The 14104-nt window shown below is 39.4% G+C and overlaps 1 protein-coding gene across 2 annotated transcripts in view; it reads right to left on the bottom strand.

Moving 5' to 3' along the window:
- Positions 1 to 13153, bottom strand: part of shisa8b (shisa family member 8b) — a 29626-nt gene extending 16473 nt beyond the window's left edge. For both annotated transcript variants that reach the window (XM_081600521.1, XM_081600520.1), the window contains exons 1-2: positions 12708 to 13153; positions 10998 to 11672 (exon numbers count right to left, since the gene is read on the bottom strand). In XM_081600521.1, the coding sequence (XP_081456647.1) occupies positions 10998 to 11638 (641 nt within the window). In that variant the 5' untranslated portion in view covers positions 11639 to 11672; positions 12708 to 13153. The remainder of the gene's footprint in view (positions 1 to 10997; positions 11673 to 12707) is intronic.
- Positions 13154 to 14104: the final 951 nt, after the last annotated feature.

The following is a 14104-nucleotide window of genomic DNA, read 5'->3' as shown; positions in this document are numbered from 1 at the left end:
CTTGCCTAAATGAAATCAGCGTAAATATATTTGTTGTTGCTATAGTGTTGTGTTCTAGTAATGATTTCACGCCAACTATTAAACAAAAGCCGGGGCTAGATGCGTCTGAATACGTGTCAAAACAAAATCTGTGACTTTCAGAATGGAAGATGCTACGAAATGCTACAATTAAAATGATCAGAGGTTTTCAAGACGTTTGGAACGGTTTGGCGTGCATGTGTGTTTCTGATGAGTCACTACTGGACACAGATCTGGTCATTAGATGACTTCTGAAGGCTGGCGGTTAGACTAGATTTTATTTTAGGCGTCCAAGTTAAGTTAAGTAGAGTTTGAATCCCATGTCATGTTCGCCAGAACTATGTAAAATAAAACTACAACCAAAAACTAAATAGATGTTTAATCTATGTGAACTGCCACTTTAAAAATGTGATGGTCTATTACATAAAGAGAAAACGTTTGCAAAATGATTCTGTAAATACAGAAACACACTTCTGAAAGTCAATTTGTATAAACAAAGGTAGAGAGTTTGCTCCCCATTAATATATTATATAATTTGTTCTTTAACAGAACATCTCTTTTTTTTACGCAATATTAATTATTCAGGTAACGTTTTTGACTGCGGGTATTTCAGAAACCACAGAAAAATTATCGATTCAAAGTGTGTGAAAATGATAAGACGGAGCCAGTGGTGTGTACCAGAGCACCATCATTTCCATTTTCGTATCGACTGCGACACACAAAATCTTACCTTTGGGTAAAATATAGAAACACTTTTTTATGCTTGAGAAACCAAGTTAAGGCCATAAACCCCCACCTTCCTATTTTTTCATTCCCTTTACTCCAATAAACAAAGCCATCACGAACCCCCCCCCCCAAAAAAACAAGGATAAACAGCACACAGCCAGACCCTCCAGTCTCTGCGGATGCTGCTGACCCACATTTAGGTTTGTGTGGGCCCAGTAAAGCCTGGAAGGTAAGACGGAGGAAGAAGGTGACGTAGCTTGAGGGATTTGGGTGGTTTGTCATTTCTGATGCAACCAGAAATCCGTCAACATGTTTGTCTCTTCACGTTGGGAAGAATCGTGCCAAACGGTGACGTAGGCACATACATTAGGTGCGCTTTAACACGTCTGCATGGAAGCGTGCATGCATGTGGACCAGGCTGTGGTGACAGAGTGACAGCTCAGCCCTGCAGTCAGTCAGTAGGCGCAAGTTTAGCAGAGAGGGAAGAAACTTTTCAAACACTTTAGATTGGAAGATTAAAAAATATGATTTAATTATGAATGCAACAATAAAGTTTAAATTCTGTAATAAATGCATTGTCACCTACATGTCAGTGGGTTTGTTTACAGCTTTTGAGAACCAGTTTGTTCACCTCAGTTAGCATTAGCCCTATGGCTTTGAAGTAGCTAGCTCATGTTATTGCTAACTGTGTTCAACATTCTTAGCTTAACAAAATGACTGGTCATAAATTCACCACAGGCAGGGAATACAGCATTTTACAAGGTTACATGTTAAGTTTTTTATAGCTTCTTAGAACCAGTTTGTTCACCTCAGTTAGCATTAGCCCTATGGCTCCGAAGTAGCTAGCTCATATTATTGCTAACTGTGTTCATTCTTGCCTTAAGTTAACCGGCCATAAAATCTAATCCAGAACCCATAATCCCACCCTGTTTGAATGAATCAACTGTCTTTGGTTTGTTTTTCAGCCAGTAGTTCATCTCAGGGTATCTGAGTTGTGCCAGCAGCAGACATGATGCTGCAGCTTTGCTTCAGTAAAGTAAGTTCTGCTGAGTCAGAGGTTTGTTTCATGTCTGCTTGTCAGCAAGGGTATGCAAAGTCTACCAAACCAGATTTTATCAAACTTACTGAAAATGATGAGAAGCAAAAAAAAAGAAAAAAAGAAAAAGGAAACCTTTGAAATTTTGATGCAGCCCAGAGCCAGATTATTTTCTTTAACTTTGGAAAATGAGGCCTTGATCTTAGCAGAAAAGCTAAATAACCTGCAGTCAGAACTCAATATCATTTAACAGAACTCTCTAAGTGGACTATCTGTAGAGATAAAAAAAATGACTTGCTGTCTGGAATCAGCCAGTCAAAGATTTCAACCTTGACTAGGTCTAATGGACTAGCAGCCACGCAGACACCCAAACATCCAATCTATTTCTGATCACTGAACGCATCATATGGAAATGTTAACAGGTCTGCCTGACCTAATCACTGTGGACATTATTACAGCAGGCGCAATATTCAAGCTATTTTCAGTGTCATTGAGGTGTTTCAAATTATATCAGAGGAAGCACAAAAGATGCAATTAGCTATAAACCTATTCTTATCTAACATGTTAGCAGGTAGGTAAGGGTTGAATTAATACACACATTTACTGATGTTTACAGATAGTGACATCACTAATTATACTAATTGATAACATAAGGTGCAAAAGACGTGTTATAATATCAACTCTAATAATTTTGTTGTCCAACAATTGTTTTGTTTTCAGGTTATCCAGATGTTTCAGGTGTAACCAGGCTTTTGTCATGATTTTATTATTCTTTTAATACAACAATACCTAAGTGTGATTAATGTTGTGCAGCACTTTGTGATTTTTTATGTCTATAAAAGGTTTTATAAGTCAAATTTACTTATTTATTTAAAGGAGCAGTATTATGTGTTTTTCAGCCACATAGTGCCGTTTTTATAGCATGCTACATACATCAAATATGACTTAAAAGAAATTTGACTTTGTCTTTTAATACCATGAAGTTGGATCTCTTTCTGAAACTCCACCTTCGGGAAGTCATCCCAACATGGCTCCTCTATTAACCCTTTAACCATGTTTTAACGTTTCTCAGTGGTTCACTGAGAAGCAGCTCCTATAATGAGTTCAGCAGAAGAACAGTTCTACCAGGTGTTTGCTAATTGCTGCTGGCTAGTCTGAAGGAGCTGAGGGCATGGAGGGCTGTTCTTTGAGGCAGAAGCTAGGAATCTGCAGCTTCGAGGAGGAGCTTCGTCATCGAAGGTGGTGCTAGGTCCACCCAGGCATTTTGGTTGCCATGGGAGATTTCTCAAATCAAAGCAACACTCGAGTATGTTTTTATGAATAACAATGCAACATAACGTAGAGCTCAAAAAAGTCAATTTTACATAATACTGTCCCTTTACTAGCCAGTTGAAATCTATTTATTAACAACTTTAATGTTTGGAATCATTCAGATCTTAACCTTTGGAAAACTCTAGATCAGCTGAGCTCCTTTTAAAATCTTGCTTGAAAACCTGTTTTTTACTCTTTGGCCTTCAGATACTGTTTTTATATTTTATAAATATTTTTCCATATTTTATGTGTGTATTATGTTTTTTCTTTATTCTATGCATCTCTTTGAGCACTTTGGTCAGCCTTGGTTGAAATGTAAAATTGCTTTATACATAAACTACCATGTTAACATTGTATCTAGACCCCTAACAAATGCCACCCTGCCCAGAAGACAATGGAAGGGAAATTACCATCATCTCTGATGTTCACACGACAAAACTGTTAATTGCTGTAATGAAGGCTGGTGATTAGATGATTAAAAACTGGAATCTCATCGACGTTCATCAGTGTCTTAATTTCCCCATGTCATCAAAACTGTAATCACAGGTAAGTTGTGAAAAAGTATCTAAATGTGTAACTTTCTTCCAAAAGCTCAAACATATATGACGCTCTATCAAGGCCATTGTATATATATATATATATATATATATATATATATGAAGATAAATTTCCACCCAAAAACTCTGAAATTTTTAGATTAATCTTAGATATTTTCCAGAAAACATCTTGAAAATTTCTGATCTGCTAAAGTCAAAAATTCAGCAGCAAAAACTTCCTTGTTTTTTCTAGAACATTTTCTGATTATTTATGGCAGAAATGTACTTTTTAAAAATTATTTATATTAATAATATGTGGTTAACAGTGTTAACCACTTAAAGATACTTTTCCATTGATTTGTGATATTTAAAATAAATAGTTTCTAACCAGTAAATATTTTACCTGCAGTATGTGCAGCATTATTTTCAACTATCATCATGCAGTTTCTTATTTTACATGTTGGTGGGTCTGACAGCACATTTTTATGTGGGTCTAAACATGAAGCAACAGCACATGTTGAGAAGCGTCAGCTACTTTTTTTCGTTGTTACTGTCTCAGTGTTTTTTTACATTAATTAATGATTGACTAGCCCTGATGTCATTCCATTTAAAGCTTTAAATCAGTTTTTAAAAGTCCCAACAAAGTGTGAGAGAAATGCCCTTGAAATATGAACCGTTACTCTGTCAGCTCGATGAATGTGGAGGACAGACAGGGTGAGCCCACTTGTTGCTGGCTGGAAACGGCCCACTAGTTCAACCTGCATCGACTTTGACTTATCCATGTTTATCTGCCTTAAATCAGAGCAGATCCTGCAGAACGCTGGCTCAGTGTCCTTACTTATATAACAGTTATTTACACTCAGAGAGAGGATATGGGTCATGTGAACAACAGATTAACATGCATTAAATAAATGTGAAGGTAGTCTCTGTTGAGTCAAAAGCAGTTGGAATCTTAAGCATTGTGAGAAGTGAAGACGTTATGAATTACTTACAGATTCTCAATTGAGTTTAGGTCTGAACTTTGACTGGGCCGGTCTAATTTTTGAATGATGTTCGATTTCAATCTAAAGTGGTGTTTCTCAACCTTTTTTGGGTCAGCGCCCCCCCAGCCTTTATCCAGGTCCCTCACCGCCCCCACCAAAGAATTTGCAGGCTACTTTGCACTGACCATTATTTTATCATTAATATTACTGTCACTATTGTAAATGTTTTGATTGTTATGCTTGTTTCTGTATTTATCATCAAAAATAATTTTCCAGAGAACAAAAAAGTCATGGGAATAGAAATTATTTTCACAGGCGTCTACGAAAAATGCAATGAACATTCAAGTTAACATTGGTAGGCCTAACAGCAGCCAATCAGAGTGGAAAAAATATTTTGTGCCATTTTCTAGTTGTTAAATATTGCACAAAATGACCAGATAAAAGATGTACAACATGCCAGTTTAAACTTTGATCTATTTGCAAAACGACTGAGCTCTGCAACATTAAAACATGGATAGAACTGTAACTACATTAATCATAACTCTTCTTCTCTTCAGGTTTTCTGTCGGTTTCTGGTGGTGCAGCTCTGTGCTGCCTTCAGGAGAATGGGACATCAGAGTATCATCCATAAAATTTCACCCTCATGGCATTTATTGTGCAAACCAGAGCTTTCAGTGGAAAAACAAAAGTTCCAGGTCCTTTTAATGCCATACAAATATGAGACAGAAACATATATCTTTATATAGACCTGTCTATTGATTTATAGATTAATAGTTTTACTGGACAGAAATTACAAAGAACAAATCTGGTTCTTAATAAAATCCTAATGAGTCAAATTGAAAGTGTCATGGAGTCGTCAGCCTCATGACATTAACACTGACATGAAAAATAATATTGAAGAAATAAATATATCAAATCTAATTAAAAACATAAAGTAGTGATCAGTTCTTTACTGTTATGGTCTGTAAGATATATTTATTCTCAGTACTAGATATGGTCTCAAACCCATGACATTTCAACAATATTATTTTACCTTTTATCTGGAAATGGTGTCCGTTTATTCTTTCCATACAGTCCTCTGTATAAATATCCCTCGAAAGGTCTTGCCATACAAAGTTTATTCCTCTGTATTTAGTTTCTTAGTTTATTCTTGCATTTTGTTCTCCTAATTGTCATGATGTGTTTCACATATGTTGATTTTTCACTGTTCAGCGTCAGATTCTCTGATTTTATGCCATATTTCACATCTAGTTCGTCGCTCCACTTTATGTTCCGCTTCTCCTGTTCCAGAGTTTTGCGCAATGTGCGTTTTTTTTAAAGCCCCTAAGGTCCAGGGCGGTCGGGAAAAGGCAGACTGACATAAACCTTTTAAAACAACGGAAACAATTTCTGCATTCTGATTATTGAAATTTAAAAGTGCTGTGTTGTTCTATCACCTCCGTTTCATACCGGACCACTTACAGCACCGTGTTAACGCTATAAAATGAACGCTCTCTATCGTGGTATCACCCATGGAGGGATTTCTTTATTTCTTGATTTAAATGGGTTCATTTTTCAGAGGGATACTCAGTGAGGGTGTCGTGATTTTAGCTACCAGTAGCAGGAGAACGGAGCTGCGCCAAGAAGCTAACAGAAGCTACAAACACTGAATAGAAGAAGAGCTGCCATCGATACAGTTGCAGCCAAGCATGATTTAATGTTACACAATACAGTTTTACCAAGTTGCTCAAAGTCTAAACTGGTATTGTTGTGCATTTAAGGTGTAAAGTTTACCTTCGACCAAACGCCCCCCAAAGGCATCCCAGCGCCCCCCCTTTTGTAAAAATGTCCGCCAGCGCCCCCTGCCGTCCTCTGAACGCCCCCTGGGGGGCGGCACCGCCCACGTTGAGAACCGCTAAGGCTTCCACATATTCAGGTGGGTGACTACATCTCTTGTGAAAATTTACTCAATTTCCCACAATCCTAGCAAGCTTGATGAGTCAGCCTTGTTTCTTCTGATGATGACCTGCAGAGCACTTTGTCCCACATGTTTGCTTTGTGTCCCACATGGTTTGTGTCCAACAGGAAGGACTTCTTCCAGATCAATGTTTGGTTTCAATCTGCTTTGCATTCTTCCATGAAAGCCAGATTTCTAGACCTCTCAGATGTCCTGGTTCTGCTCTGAATCGCCAGAACCAAACAAGGAGAAGCAGCATTCAGCTTCTATGCATCACAAATCTGGAACAAACTTCCAGAAAACTGCAGCAATTGAAACACCAAGTTCCTTTAAATCAATATTAAAACCCCCACCTGTTCAGAGTTGGTTTTATTCAAACAACTGGAACATTGATCAATATATGTGATCAATGTTCCAGTTGATTCTGATTATATCATTTGACAAAATGTTTAATGTTTCATAATTGGTTACTATATCCACCACTTTGAACTGTCTTGTTGCTGAAATGTCCTATACAGATAAGACTGACTTGACTTTTAAGTCGTCTTTTTCTCGTTTAATTCCTGAAGGGCAAGTGAAAAAATTTTTTTGTTTTTCTAAGTCTTTGTCATACTTACTACACTGCAAAAACACAAAATCTTAATAAATTTTGGTCTAGTTTCTAATGAAAATATTTTAGTGCACTTGAAATAAAAACTTAAAAAATTACAAGTAACTTTTCAGCAAGAAATAAGCTTGTTTTTGAGTCAATAATTCCTTAATATTGATTAAAAAAAATAGAAACTACTAGTTCCATTACCAGATTATTTCACTTATAACATGGAAAAATGTTTTATTATAAGTGACATTAATCTGCCAATGGAACTGGTAGTTTTTAATCAATATTAAGGAATTATTGCCTTAAAACAAACTCCTACATCTTGCTTACAAGCTCTTATAGGTTTTATTCTACTTCACATTTAATATTTGCACTAGAAAATATACGAAAATATTTGGTAAGATTTTGTGTTGTTCGCAGTGTAGTACTGGTTGCACTGGATGTTAATTTGGTGTATCAGAGTAAATGAGGCTAACACTAAACTCAGAGTTCCATTAGTAAAAAGGAAACCTAGAAAACTATGGATTAACTCAACTATGGATACTATGCTATCCCAATAAAATGAATTGAAGTTTGCGGTTTCTAATGACACAAAAAGGTTTAAGGAATAGGATTAGTTTGCAAAGCAGTCTAGTGTTAACCTGCTCTAGTCTCCGTTGGTGTGTGGATCTCAGTCCTGACCTCTCTCTCTCTCTTTGCGTTAATCTGAGCTGCACTCACCGAACCGAAATGCCACGACTATCATTCCCGTTCCTAATGAAACTGTGAATTAGCGCGAGAACACGTGTTGCCGTGTTTGTGTGAAATCATGAAGGTCACCGGTGTTTGTTTACTCTCTCAGTAACCAAAGATGAGGGCCCTCTGCAGATGGAGCCCTTCATTAGACGTGACACACACGGCCGAGGGCGGCCCTTTCTGTTCCTTACCGCTGGCTGGGAGGAGGGTGGGTGTGTGTGTGAGAGGGCGAAAGGGAGGGGGACAGAGTGCAAACAAACTGAGACCCTCAGCTGGAACAAGTACTGGCGGTGTACATAAATTAGAACTTATGCATTCAGGATGACAGGCGCCGGATTTTAACTTCCAAGCTGATTTTGGGGAAACTATCAGGACTTCAGTTAATCATCTTCCGCAGTCGTAACGTTGGAAGAGTGTCATAAAATTAAAAAAACATTCCCTTTGTGTTTCGCCTCTTTATTACCAAACTTTGAAGTAGGTGGGCTCATCGCCACAGATACCACCTAAGAAAGTGCGTGCCACACAAGCTCCTGGCTGTGCGTTCCTGGACCGGGGGGGATTTATGTCAGCAGGCTAATAACGAAACAAGCGCGGAGGAAGAGCACTCCAGGAACGGAGGAGCCGTAATCTCATAGAAAAGTGTTTAATCTCAGGGAGGGGAGGTAATCTGCTGAGACGGGCTCACAGAGGCAGCCCATTTATGCAGCAAGACTGTTGCTATTTTAGTGAGGTGCCACCCTGCAGGATGTATTAATCCTGCTCGTCTGGGTGTGTGTGTGTGTGTGTGTGGGTGTGTGCGTGTGTGTGTGTCCGCCGTTCAGGTTCGTAGGAGAAGCAGAAACAGAGCTGCATTCTGGGGGATGCTCACAGCGAAGGTGTCTGGGTGGGTGAGGAAGGTGATGATGAGGGAAAGATGAAGGAAACCAGAACCAGGGGCAAATTTATGTTTTCCAGGCACATAGTGTCTTTATATAGTGCAATCAAGTAACTGTATTAAGTGAAGTTTTTAAAACGTGCTGAATATATCAAGCATGACTTAAATTATGAAGTCAAATTTCTTTTAACGTCTTGAAACTAAACCTGTCTCTTTAAGAAGCTCCTGCTCTGTCTGAAACTCCACCTCTAGGAAGTCATCCCAACATGGCTCCTCTATTGACCCTTTGACAATGTTTTTACCAGCATTTCACTGAGAAGTAGTTTGTATGATGAGCTCAGCAGATGCTCAGTTCCACCAGGTGTTTGCTAATTGCTGCTGGCAATTAGCAGCAGCAATTAGCTGGACTTCTTTGTATACCAGTCCAACCTGTAAGCTCAACCCATGTTTCATTTGACCAAAGTTCCGGTTTCAAGTGCTTAAAAACGTCTACTGGAAATAGACGTACAACGTTTATGTTGCCTTATGTGAAATGAAAATGTATTTGAAGGCTTTTTACACATCCTTACCAAGGGGTGTTAATAAATATGGATATTGGAAGACTTATGGTAAATACATTAAAGATTAGGACACATAAAATGGCACGTGATGTTATGAAAACAAAGAGGCGGGGAGAGATGTGCAGGAGATCAGGAGAAAATAAGGCAGGACTGCTGAGGACGGTCTTATAGTTTGAGATGGAGGTCTGGAGATGTTAGCCTGCGCTGCACGCTGTTTTGCTGTAACGATTACCTGAGGCAAGCAGGCTGAACTCTGGAGCAGATATTTTACCCAGCTGGGGGGGTGGGGCGTGTTTTACATGTGGCTACGCATGCTGGCACGTGTATATGTCGATTTCTCTTTCAAGTGTTCACTTACAACATTTGATTTGTTGTCCAGCGAGAAAAATTATCTAAGAAAGGGAGAGTGGCACAAAAACGTATCTGAGAAACAAACAAAAAAAAAACAAAAATAGAAGCACAATAAAATAAAAGAGATAAAAATGACACAATTAGAAACGGACTAAATGAGCAAAAGCAAAGAGTTTAAGCCACGGTAAAAAGAAATCTTGTTCCTTTTATGTGCAGACATCTCATTATTGCATCATAAAGGAAAAAAAATCCAGAGCAATAAGTACACATTCATCTAAAGATGGCAGCTTATGACCAATGAGTGCCATTACCAACTCTAATGAAAATCTATCCTTCCCCTAACAGAACTTTTCCACTGCATTTCCATGTTTCATGATCAATATTCATTTTCACTCACAATCTGGTTACACCTCCAGGGCAAACACACATAAACACAGAGTCTTCTGGATTTACGTCGCTCATGTTGGAGCAGCTTCTGTTACGTTAATTCTGATTTATTCTTTTTGTAGACTTTTGCTCCCTTTTTGGTTGAGGCGTTGATGATCGGACAATCTCTTCCTCTGGTTTTGGATGCTGGAAGGATTTCTTGCTCTTACTTTTCTACTTTTGGACACGTGTAATCATAGCAACAAGGTATTTCTACAATTGGGCAAGATAGCATAGGGTATTGTCACACCTGATAGTCTGTTAGACTTGATTCGTTTGGGGACCAAAGTTGCCACATTCGTTCCATTTTCAGACGTTGTGGTTCATTTTCACGCTGCTCTGTGTCAAACCAACCAAACCCTTTGATAAACCTGTTGTCCAACAGAGCGACAGCTGAGGTCAACTTGCACACCTTTGGGTAATCCAACGGCAATGATCTACTTCCACAAAGATGCTTTTGGAACGGTTGCTCAATGGATTCCCAAAATCCCCCGACTTCAATCCTAAGAAAATGTGCAAACTACGCTTAAAATCCAGAGATCTGGAAGAAATCCCGTGAAGCTAATGAACTCTACCAGTTCTCTGTTAAGAAGAAGGTGTTGATGGTTATAAAAAGTCTACATCAAGACACACCATGCTAATGGACATTTCAGAAACTATTATGTAGATAATTAAACTTATGTTTGAGTTTGTACTTATAAATTTGACCCAGTTGGAGGTTAGAGTTAGAGAACTTGAAACTTGTGCCTCCAGCTCTTGGTATTGTATGTTGTACTGTCATTCCATCTTAAACAAAGAAGGAATGCCTAAAATTTTTGTGACATGCACCCTTAAGACGAGTCCATGTAATCTTCTGAACAGAACAGTACACACAGCAAACAGGATGTTTTCCAACACATTTCCTCACCTGGAGTTGAGGTCAGTCTGAGGTATCCCTGCCCCTCCTCCACTTCCTCCTCGGGTCTTCTCCAGAGCCAGTTTGGTGAAGATGCCCACCAACACCATGACGGCGACAACGCCGCAAATGATGTAAACGATGAGGTGCGTCCGGTCGCGGTCTGAATCCCCCTGGCCTTCAGTGATGGTGGCCACAGGCTTCCCGGTGTTGGCCCAGATGGGCGTGTCATAGTTGGAGCAGATGGTCTGGTCCAGCCTCTGCTGACGGAACTGGCAGCAGAAGCGATAAAAGCAGGTGCCACAGCAGTACAGGAAGACCCCAGCATTGCAGTTAAACGGTGGGTCCCACTGGCCCATTACGTCATAGTAACCCTGGCAACGGGTCCCTCCAATCGGCGGGACGTCCTCGTCATCGGCGTCGCCACCGCTGGTGGGGGTGGAGAGCCCCGTCTCTGGAGGAGTGCCTTGGGTTACGTCCTCAAAGCTAAGCGCTGTCTGGTTAGACAGCTTGGTAGGGGTCAAAGCAGGGTCCCCCTCGGTTACTGTCGCCGTGGAGAAGGAAGTGTCCTGGGTGAGCACTGGTCGGCTGACCAGGAAGGAAAGGAAGAAGAAGAGAAAAGGGTGGCAGGAGGAAGGGCTGGTGGCCGCCATGCTTCTCAGAGAGTTCCTGTTTCCAGAGTCCCACCTTCAGGCAACAGGAGGGTGACATTTTAAACACAGAGTGTTGGGACAAAACAAAGGTCACACACAGGAAAGCTACATTTAGATGCACTGATACAATAAATGTCAAAACAAATTTTTTGTGTGTGTTTCATAACAAACAAGATGAAGCTGAAAAAAAATTGGACATAATGTTGCTGACCCCTAGTAGGACTGTCTCAATCTGATATTGAAATCAGAAATTGGTTCAATATCAACCAAAAAACAAGCATTCCGGTCCAGCATTTAGTTCAGCCCAGCGTTTCTATCCTGCATCAGACCAATTGGTTAGTAATAAACATGTCAGTTGTTCTCATGACTATTACTGTGAGTAACATCACTTGATCCAGCCTTTTCTAACATTCCACACTACAAATACGTAACAAAAGTAAGTATGATTTGTGCTGATATCTTATCGGGTCAATATCGATAACGCCCAGCACTCAATGTTGGAATTTCAGTGTTGTATCGGAAGTGAAAAAGTTGTGTTGGGGCACCCCTACCCGGTACCACTGCTTGTCACCATTTTATGCGCTGAACTAGATTATAGTATAAGATAATTTGCATCTGCATTATAAATGTTGGTAGCCTGCCCAGTTATAGTTAGTCCTGCTGTTAATTCAATAAAATCAGCTTTGCAACCCTTTTCTGGTGCAAAGTTGCATCTGACACTGTAAGGCAACCAGACCCATCATTTAAGATGCCAGGACAGAACACCACAAAATGAAAAGAAACACATTTTTTGTTGATGTGATTTTGCAGGAAAAAATTGTTCTAAAACCTACTTTAAAACTAAAATATTTGCATCATGTTTAAGGAATCGGTGAAACATTGAGGGCAGAGAACGTTTTAAACCAAGTGCTGATTCAAGAAAACCATTCCGCTTTTATATTACTAAGAAAAAAAATTCACCAGATCCAGGAAACCAGCGTAACCAATTTTTTTATCTTTATAAAGTGACAATTTTGTTTTTATTTTTTTCAATGAGCAGCAGTGAAACAAACAATAAATATTTTCTTACCTTTTCTGTCTTTACAGTCAACTCCCTCCCAAAGTTTAAGGGAATGAATTCAGTGATATCCACAAAGTTCACTCAGCAGCATTACTCCTCATATTCCTGCAGTTGCTCATGTTTTCCCCATGGCAGCTGGATGCTCACTGTGTGCAAAACGTTGCACTCCTCTTATCCCTGTCGCTCTTTTTAATTTTTGCCTTCTCTCCTTCTGTAAATGCTTCCGAGTTGCGAGTCCAGTCCAAGATTTTTTGTTGTCTCTTTGGTGCCTCTGAATAACCAAGATTCAAGAGAGAGTGAGCGGCAGCACGGAGCGCTGCAACAGTTCAGGAACTAAATGAGATCTCCCCTTCTGTTTACCTCTCCGCAGAGTTAGATAGACATGAAGGGGGAGAGAGAGAGAAAGAGAGAGAGAGAGAGAGAGAAAGAGCGTGTTTCTGTATCTGAATGTGAGCGTAGAGGGGGGTGTAATATCCAGCTGCATCTCCCATCATACCCACAGGAAAAAAGCCTGGAAGGAGGGAGGAAGGAAGAAAAATGAAAAAAAAATGGAGGGCAAAAACTAAGATGTTCTCTGAAAGAGAGTAATTAGTCACTACTCTTGATTTTGTTTCTATCTTGTTTGTTTTTTATCCTGAGAAGGGACTTATTTTTTGGACACAACATTCATTTTGTAGTAAAATTTTGTAGTAAAAAAGAAATTACTAGCCTGTCTTTTCCCGACTTCATAGCCAATTATTTCCTCAAAGTGTAAATGTTGAACATAGCGGCTGTGTGCTATTCCATCTAGCAGCAGAATCAGAACGACAAATCAACGCACAGAGGTGCTGGTGGACCTGTGGGGGTTCCGGCGGGCTTTTCTACTTCAGCCATAATCGACAGAATCATGAATTTGCTTTGAAGAAGATTCAAGCGGACTTCAATGTGACAGAGAACCTGTGGCATGACCTTCCAGGTGCCTTTAATGTCAAAGTAAAAACTGATTTCTACAAAAATAATGACAATTAAGCAAAAATATTTGACATAAAATTGAATACATTTTCATTCTTTTTAAAGGAACTGCCTTAATTCACTTCAATAAGAGGTGAGTTTAGTGCAGTGAGTGTCTCTAAAGTAACTGTAGCATGAAGACATCTATATCTGAAAGGTCCACTCAGTGGTTCATTAGTATTCCTGACGACCATTACAGCATGAAGACTAAAGAACACTCCAAGCAAATCAAAGAAAATGTTATTGACAAGTATAAGTCAGGGTATGGATACAAAAAAAAATCTCTTAGGTTTCTAAATGTGTTGGAAACATTGTTATTGTCCACAAAGTATTTGTTCTGGCTAGATTTGGACAGGGTTTTGGACTACAAGAGTCAAGATTGATTGATTGATTGATTGATTGATTGATTGATTGAT

The sequence above is a fragment of the Poecilia reticulata genome, chromosome 19, assembly GCF_904066995.2.
Source record: "Poecilia reticulata chromosome 19, P_reticulata-male-v2, whole genome shotgun sequence".
Lineage (NCBI taxonomy): Eukaryota > Metazoa > Chordata > Actinopteri > Cyprinodontiformes > Poeciliidae > Poecilia > Poecilia reticulata.
Note: the sequence above shows the minus strand (reverse complement) of the source record. Positions and strands in the feature narration are given on the sequence as shown.